The following is a 9,395-nucleotide window of genomic DNA, read 5'->3' as shown; positions in this document are numbered from 1 at the left end:
TTAATACTCGCTATAAATTAACAAATTCTTCCGGTCCCAAGTTGGGCCGGTGTAAAAAATGACTCATTTCGATAAATTAATAAGATAATATTTTTTTTGGAAATCCTATGTAAAAATATGGTCCCATCAATATCATAAATTAATAATCAAATAATATATACATATATATATATATCTAAGAAAATCTTGTGAAATATGACTCTATTGTTGTTTGTATATTATTGAATTTGTATTTTTATTGGAGCTCATCTCTAATCTTTTTCATTGTCGTCTTTTCAAACCGCATCCAAAAATTATGGAGAACCTAAATGCGATAATTGCTTCTGTACATGTAATTGGTTCTAAAATTACCTCAAGATCTTCTTTGACTTCATCATAACCATGAATGATACTAGTAGCAATTTTTTCTAAACTCTAAACTTCTAACATTTATCATTTTTATCTAAACTCTAAATTTAGCAATTACGATAGCCAAGATTATAAATTAAGAATTCTTTAAGAATATGAATGATAACCAAAATATCTTATTGTAATATAAAATTTTCAAAATTATGAAAATTAAAAATCTCTTCATAAATTAATATTTTATTAATTTATCGATAAATAAATGATTATTAATTTATCGATAAATTAAAACCTCTATAAATTAATAAAAATTCACGGTCCCGACCTTATTAATTTATAGAGGTTCTACTGTAGATTAGTTTCTTAAGTATTTGGTCTTTTTGGTATGAATTAAAATTAAAACACAACTTAAGAAAATTCCCACGCGGCATAGCGCGGGTGTTGGTAACTAATAAAGGGTAAGATAATATATATAATGTGCATTATATTTATATGGTAAGAGTAGTTAGATATTTAATTTTTTGGTTTTTTCTTAGTTATTTTTGCCAAATTCTCTTCTTGAATATGAACAGCATATGAAGCATTTTTGTAAGAGTTGGCATTGAGACCCACTTTTCTAGTAAAGTCTTTCCAATGGCGGATCTACATAGAGTTTGGAAGGATCAACTGACAGGGTAAATAATTTTTTTGCGTATAAAGTTATAAAAATCTAGCAGCATAGCTGGTCTTCCTTCACTACGTTGACCCTCTCNCCCCCCCCCCCCTCCCTTTACTACACCAATAGTTTTTTTTTTAATTTATTTAACTAGCTTTAAATTTTTTTTGACCTCGGTAAATATTTCTCCTGGTTCCGCCATTGAGTCTTTCACACACACCCACTTGTTGTCCATGGTATACTATAGAGGGTGATTTGGCAAGTTTCTCATAAACTGGTGATCATTGTGTCATTGCTTCTTTTTGAGTAGTACAAGAAGTAAATGATCCTCGTCTCTCTCTTTTTCTCTTTTATTTTCTACAAACTCTTTTTTTTTAATTGTCATTTGTGTAGTTATTATCAATAAATTGTATATATCTTTTTATAATGGATTATTATTACATGTTTCCTACATTTTAAAGTGCATTTTATCATATTTTAGATGAATAAGTTATAAGTTATCCATTTTTATATGAACATTTGGAGTTATAATTTAGTCATTAGGTTTCTATAATTTAGGATTTTGGTTTTAGGAGTTATGTGGATTCAGTGTCAATATTTTGGGTTTATGGTTTAGATTTAGGTTTAAGGCTTAGATTTAGGGTTTAGGATACACTGACAACATCAAATCCATATACTCGTGGTCATGTAGATACCAATAGAATTTGTGTGTCTCTAGAGATTTAGGATTTATGATACAACAACAACATCAAATCCATATATTTGTGGTCATGTAGATACTAATAAAATTTGTGGGTTCTAGAGATTTAGGGTTTATGATACAACGATAACATCAAATTCATATATTTGTGGTCATGTAGATACCAATCGAATTTGCGGGTTCTAGAGATCTAGGGTTTAGGATACAACGACAACATCAAATCCATATTTTGTGGTCATGTGGATACCAATAAAATTTGTGGGTATTGGCAACAAATCAAAGTTTTTTTAAACTTATCCAAATGGATAGCTACTTATGAGTGCAATATTTTGTTAATCTATTATGCATCTAATTTAAGCTTAAAGTATGTGGACACACAGTCTATTTCATATTAAAAATTTTAGTTAAATAAATTTATTAATTTATTAATTATTTAATGAAGTTAGTTTGGACTTATAAATTGTTGATTTGACTATGAACACCAATTCAATTGTATTGGATTTAGATTAGACTCATAAATTATTATTTTTGGAAATAAAAAATGTTAAAAGATGCAAAAAAAAAATTTATTTACAAGTTAACTTAAAACATAGTAATTAAAATGAAAAACAAATGTCAAAGAAAAAAATATTAAAAGAGAATGATAAAATAGACAGAGAAATGAGAAGAACAAAAAAAAAAGTAAAAATAAATGTTAGAATTGAAAAGAGAGTTACAATTGAGTTTAGTTTAGGTTAGGAGGCAACATGTAATTTTACATAGTCCAAGTATAGAAGTAGCAAAAAAATAGGTGTATGTTTTATTAAAGTTGGGAAAAATAAGTGTACAATATGCTATTTTGTCTTTTTGTTTAAGACACCAAAAAAGACAATTCTCAAAAAAAATCTTAATATTAATTAAACAAAATATAAGCTGATAGTTTTGTCCAAAAAATAAATAAATAAATAAATAAACCGATAGTTTTAATATAAGTCAACCGAGAAAATAATTAAGCCGATCAACATAAATATAAGTCGATTATACAAAAACTAAAACAACCTTAATTATGAAATCAACGTAAACTACAATAAATCTACTAAGAACAATAAGTTAACAGTTTGAAAGAGTCAACTATATAAAAAAATCAATCAAACAAAATAGAAGTCGAATGTCTTAAGCAGTTCAAAAAAACAATCTTTTTTTAGCATCCACCGTTGAACTTGCTAATAAGTAAATATAGGCTAAGTAAATGTACCAAGAAACGAGTCAACAAAAATATATATATATATATATATATATAGATATAAAAAAAAAATCAACTGTTAAACAAATTGACTGTATGTTAAAAATTAACTAGCTAAGTCGATTGAGAAGGAAATTAAGTTAATATAAAAAATACTATTACTCTTGTAAAGTAAAAACAGAGGCGAAAAATAAATCGATTGGCTACCTATACTTATATTAACCACATTTGTTCCGACTAATCAGATTTTTTTAGTCATCAACAACGCTTGGATAAGATTTAGGAAAAGTAACCACACAAGCAGGGCCGGCTCAAGCTTTCTTTAGATCTTGTGCAAAAGAAAACTTTAGCCAACGACTATAATAGCAAGTTCAACGGTGGATGCTAAAAAAAGATTGTTAAGTATGTTTACAATAACAATATTTAGAAATAATGAAGTTAAAAACTTTTTTAAAAAACTGTAAAAGGTATACTCCAATGGTAGATCATAATTTTGGGTTCTTAATTTTTTATAAAAAAATTATTTTGTAAATTATAATATGTTAAGTACAAAGCCATCATTGATTGATATAAACATCATCCAAAACCTGAAAGAAAAAAAACAGAACAACAAGTTAGAAATGTATAAGATCCTGAAGACTTGAGAGCAAGCTTTATATGATCCTGGAGAGCAGAGAATGTCTCGCTGCTGCCTGAAAAATCAAGAGGAAGGTATAAGATTAACAAAGATGATGAAGAAAAATAGGGCATTGGCTAAAATCAGACCCTAAAAAAAAATGAATTATGAAGAGTACTCTTGAGTCTTACAGTTGCAAGGTTTTGACATTTGTATGAGAGACGGCATCCTACAAAATAAAGCTTGTTTAGTTCCATCAAGTCCAGCTATAAGTCATTTTACGAAGAGTACTCTCGGTAGTATCACCATCTGCAGTAAAGCTTGTTTAGCTCCATCAAGTCCAGCTGCAATAATTAAGCACAAGTGTGTTTCCACATATTGCATCAAAAAGGGAAACAAGAAGATAAGCATAACAATAACACTCACCAACATCATTCCATTTCACAGATGGCTTCTATCCACTATTGTTGTGTTTACCATCTCTACTAACTTTATCATGGTGGACATTTCCAGATTCTTTCACAGGTTTTGGGCTTGCAGGAAACTGAAGCTGAAGATGGAGATTCTACAGTTCTCTACATAATCAACGATCAAAAAGAGAATTTTAGTATATAATTAATGCCTTGACAAATTCAGTGAAGCAATCAATCCTAAACAGAAACATAGCACTTCAACTGATGTTCTCTACATAATCTTAAATGTCGACACTCCAAAGTCACAACGAAATCTCCCTGGAACTTGTTTGGTTGAGCCATTCGATTGATGTTTGGAAGACAGGTTCAGGAATATGAGATAACTCAATCATCATCATCATCAACCTCTCTCACGTGAGATACCTAGCCACCTATGTAAGACAATAATTGATTGATTGAATCACACACAAGACAGAAAGGTAAAAGCTCACATTGATCAGCCTGGCCAAATTAGACTCCTTGAAAATCTCACGCCATGGACATGATACTCCGGAAAGTGCAGTGTCATAGTAATCGAGAAATCTCGTTAGCCGAGACATATGGGCACAGGCGGATACTTGTCCTATTGGGAAATTAACAAACCAAACCAAAAAAATTGGGAAATTTTGATTGATTAAAAAGATGAGAGATTGAGAAGGATTGCATGTACCGGCAATTTGTCCAGGAAATCCGTTAGATCTGAAGGATCCATCTTTGCAGCAACATTCGCAAAAGACACTTCCCAATCAGCCGCACCGTTAGCTAGGTTTCGACTGAGCTTCTTTCTGGGGCACGACTTGGTTACATCCATTGCCGTCCTCAAGAGAGGAAGAAAAAAGCTTCGGTCGAGAATTCTATTTTTTTCTTTTGTTATTTTCAGCAACCAATCAGAAACCAACACATATGAGATGCTTAATGTTCCTAAAAATGCTTAACTTAGGATCGATTTTAACATTTATAATGTATTTTGATTTATTTTTAATGTCAAGCATCTCTTTACAATCCCTTTAAAATCACCGTTGAACTTGCTCTTAACTCTTGTTCCATGCAACACCTTATGTTTTAATTACTAAGGTGGCTGAATCGAACCGTCGTGGCACCGCCGGGTTGGTTGAAAGTGTCAACGACTACTATGAAAACGTTATCCACACAAACCATTAATCTACAAAGTCAACTTCCATGCAACAATTCACATGATGCATGCCAAATTAAGAACATGCATGCATGTTTTGTCTTATCTAAAAAGTACATTAAATTGCTATTGATGTGAAAATGACAGTCGTTCCGAGTGCATTTTACATGTGTCAAGAAACAGAAGTTATAATGTTTCTACACTAACTTCTCCTCTTTCCACCTTTGTTTCTCTTTGTGGTAAAAACACTAAACAGAAAAATAGAGATAAAAAAACTAACAAGTTAATGTCCTCCCACGGTGGAAACTTTGAGAACATCAGCTTCCGGCGGTGGAGAAGGAAGCACAGTGAGCGCTAAAACTCCACTCACGGCCGCAGCCACCGCCGCCAACACAAACCCCGGAATGTTTCCTCCTCCGAACATCTCATCAAACGGTCCTGCTCCCACCGACACCACCATCTACATTCATCATTACTTTAGTTTTAAAAACCATACGATATAAATAATAAAACATATCAACTGATCATAAGATATATTTAACCTGTGGTACAACTATTGCAAGATTTAAAACCCCCAACGACAATCCTGCATGCAACCATAAACAATACATATAAATGTATAATCACTCTCCAATAGATATTCGTATAAAACCAACCATGCATGCTTATATACTCACAAATCTGTATATTTATGTAAATGTATGTAACATGCAAATAAAAATTTATTTTGATATAATATGTAGAAATATACAAACTTACCTTGGCCAGCACCAGAAGAAGAAGAAAATATAGATGCTAATGCGAAAGGAATGCTGTAAGTTATCTACAAAAAAAATATATATATATATATATATATCAGAAATTTTATATAATCACATTTTGTCTTTTATTTAATTACTATCAGAAATTTTTAAAAACGAACAATATTTAATATGAAATAATATAAAAAAGTCCATAAATTATACTTACAGCTAGAGGTACACCGAGAAGAGCAAATAACGCCAAAGCTCCAATTTTAACACCAACCGGCGGAGAAGAACTAACCACCGTCTCTAACACGGCGGATCCACGACGGTTCGATTCAGCCACCTTAGTAATTAAAACAGTCATCCCCAAACAGAACGCTAAAATGAAATTCACAACTCCCCACAACCGTTTCACACCACCAACCCCACGAGCCAACCACTCTAACCCAAGCGAAGTGACTCCAAGAACCACCGAGTTCAACATCAACCCGAACGCGCCGGTATGTACTCCCTTGTTATACACGCGCCGAGCCTTATCGTCAACGTTACCCACCGAGTTACCACCGTACACTTCTCTCCCCATCCAATCAGTATCAAACAAAAGAAAAGGAAACCAAGCAATCCAATTAAGACACGTCACCAAAAGCAACATCACCATCGGTCTTTTCATATCCTTCACCGCACTGAATAACTCCCCGAATAACGGAACTCTAACAACTTTTAACGGCGCCGTTACTTCCTCCTTTATCTCACCATCTTCTTCTCCGCCGTTAACTTCCGTCACCGTCTCCGTCGACGACCACCGTTTCTCATCGACGTACCAGAGCGCGAACGTCGTTAGACTCATCAGAATCAGAATCGAGAAGAAGAAACAGCTCTTGAGATTCGCGCAGTAGACATCGCAAGCTTCCGTCATCGTGAACGGAAACGCGTCGTGGAGATGAGCGAAAGCTCCGGCGGCGAATCCGAGTACATTTCCGACGGCCATGAAGAAAGAGAAGAGAGAGTTCGCAGTTCTCGTCTTCTTCGCGCTGTTACCTGAGAGATCCGCAAGCAAAGCTCGACAAGGTCCTTGAAGCATGTTGTTAGCAACATCGAGAATCCAAAACCCGACGGCGAAAACAGCAATTGCGTGTGGTTTAGGCGTTAAATCAACTCGATCTCCTAAAATCTCACCGATATCGGCGGCGTAACCGATCAGAACGACGGCGATAGCGACGAGTAATGCTCCGGCGGCTATAAAAGGACGACGGCGACCAAAACGCGATTCGCAGCGATCGCTGTGGTAACCAACAATGGGCTGGACTAACATACCCGAAATTGGGCCGCATAGCCAGATCAGTGAGGCCCATTTATGAGGTATGCCTAAAAGCTGAACGTAAGGAGTTAAAAGTGAGAGTTGTAAGGCCCAACCGAATTGAATACCTGCGGCGATAGACGCAACCGCAATCGTTTGTTTCAGCGGTGAAGAGGATAACTGCGTTTGCGTTTGGGACTTCTTCATACTGTAATTTTTTTTTTTCTCTCACTAGATTTAATGAAAATTTTGGATTTGTGGATAGAGTGAGAGAGAGAGAGAGGTATAAATAAGGAGAAGGGTTTTTGCATGGGAGGGCAAATGGCGGGAGGGAGGAGCTTATCCATTAGTTTGAGTAAGAGTGACTTTGATAGTATACTTCAATGTACTCAGACTCAGATACACATGTGTCATTTCTTCATTTAATGCTACTCTCTAGTATGTATTAAAACTAGGTTTAAATTTATCAATTTTATCATCTCCAAATCTTGTGAATGTCAAACTTTTAAAAGCAAGTCATTCAACATGACTATATATATCTTTTTCTACAAAAAAATTATCCATTTAATTATTCAAACCGTTGTTATATATTCATATAAATAGTTTAAATCATAAAATACATTAAATTTTATTATTATGCTGAATATCTAAAAATATTATTTTAAATTACAATTTCAGGTAAGTCAAACTCAAGTTGAAATTACCAAATATTATTGTCAAAGATTAGAGAGACATACAAGCTTATCGTAGTGATAAAACAAATTTCAAGTCGCCAACGACGCCAAGTGATGCAACTTTCTCAAACTAGCTTGTTTCTCGTGTCTGATCTTCAAGTGATCTTGAAACGAAAATTTCTGAAATCAACGACCCCTCGTCAGTTTTGTCTTTCTCTTTCTAAACCCAAAATTCATCTGGAGTTCTTGCAATTAATTCTAAGCAAAAGTATCGAGGAGAAATGTGGTTGAGTGGTTGGTCACAGTAGGTGTGTTCGACTCCACCTAGGAGCAATCTGCACCCTCTAATATTTTGAAATATCAATGTGGTTGAGTGGTTAAGGACCTTATTTGACATATTATCCACCTAGGTTCGAATCCTAGAGTGAGTATTATTTTTCGCATGCTCAAGTTTGCTAAGGTCAGAGGTTCGATCCTTGCCTAAAACATATTCTGTCCCTTCGGGGACATCCGATAAAATTGGAACGATACAGAGAAGATTAGCATGGCCCCTGCGCAAGGATGACACGCACAAATCGAGAAATGGTCCAATTTTTTTTGTAAATTTCCACTAGCATAGTTGGTTTTCCTTTAGTATGTTGACCTCCTAAACCTAGGTTCGACTCCCCCATACCACACAAATAGTCACTTTTTCGGTGTTGTCAAATATTGAGAGAAAAGTCGCACGCGTGATTCTCACTCGCGGCGATTTTTTCTCTCCCAACAACTTCTTCTTCTGATCACAACCACGTGCACCGACGGCGGGTCCTCCGTCAATTCCGGTGACGATGAGGACCCTTCGACCCATGGCGCTTCATCCGCGACTCTGCATCATCTCAGCGACACCATGGAAACAAGATCAAGGGGGCAGTGGAAGGGAGAAGCATCTGCGCGATCTCACCGGTAAAGAGCTCTATCGGCGGAATAGCGACGCAGAGTGGAAGAAGGTGGTTCACGGCGAGGAACGGCAGAGGAAGACAGGTAGATCTGGGGTCGGAGATTCTGGAGGCTTCGCTGGATCGGTCTCGATAGGGGAGGTAGACTCCGATCCGGCGAGGCTAAGCCACCGTCGAAGGTCTCTTTTCTACTCCCTACTGTTTTCTCCTTCACGACCGAGCAAGAACTCTCCTCAACGACGACGAGATCGATGCTCTTCCTCCTCCTCAACGCGGCCCTACGGTGGCGGGATGGACAACGGATCTTGGATCACCATCTCTGTTCGGCTACCGTCGTCTAGGCTTACCGGAGGTCCTGATCCGGTAAGCATCCGCAGCTTCGTTGGACGGCGGCTACAAACGTGTTTTACGTTTGTAGATTAGGGTTTTCAGCTTCGGTTTGGTTCGATTTGTAAACCCAGTCGGTTTTGTATTTCCATTGGTTTAGTTTGGTTTGGTGTAACGGGTCGGGCCCTTAGGGGTTTTTGTATGGGTTTATATCCGGAAATAGTCCATTGGGCTTATATTTTTAATAGAATACCCTTTAACAAAAAAAAAATATCGAGGAGAAATGTCTCTTTT

The 9,395-nt window shown here is 35.6% G+C and overlaps 1 protein-coding gene across 1 annotated transcript; it reads right to left on the bottom strand.

The window, feature by feature from the left end:
* On the bottom strand, positions 3,470 to 7,426 carry LOC104721860 (sucrose transport protein SUC8-like). The gene is made up of 7 exons (XM_010439935.2): positions 6,092 to 7,426; positions 5,882 to 5,945; positions 5,665 to 5,708; positions 4,443 to 5,582; positions 3,965 to 4,113; positions 3,730 to 3,882; positions 3,470 to 3,614 (listed from the first exon to the last, which is right to left on the bottom strand). The coding sequence occupies exons 1-4, from the start codon at positions 7,370 to 7,372 to the stop codon at positions 5,406 to 5,408; spliced, it is 1,566 nt and encodes a 521-aa protein (XP_010438237.1). The 5' UTR covers positions 7,373 to 7,426; the 3' UTR covers positions 3,470 to 3,614; positions 3,730 to 3,882; positions 3,965 to 4,113; positions 4,443 to 5,405.

The sequence above is a fragment of the Camelina sativa genome, chromosome 2, assembly GCF_000633955.1.
Source record: "Camelina sativa cultivar DH55 chromosome 2, Cs, whole genome shotgun sequence".
Lineage (NCBI taxonomy): Eukaryota > Viridiplantae > Streptophyta > Magnoliopsida > Brassicales > Brassicaceae > Camelina > Camelina sativa.
The sequence above is the reverse complement of the archived record's forward strand: the minus strand, read 5'-3'. Positions and strand labels throughout refer to the sequence as shown.

Coding starts and splice junctions, on each gene's coding strand:
- LOC104721860 (XM_010439935.2), bottom strand. CDS start 7,372: ATGAAGAAGTCCCAAACGCAAACGCAGTTATCCTCTTCACCGCTGAAA. Junction 5,709..5,881: donor TTCTTCTGGTGCTGGCCAAG/GTAAGTTTGTAT, acceptor GGTTGCATGCAG/GATTGTCGTTGGGGGTTTTA. Junction 5,583..5,664: donor TTGCAATAGTTGTACCACAG/GTTAAATATATC, acceptor TGATGAATGTAG/ATGGTGGTGTCGGTGGGAGC.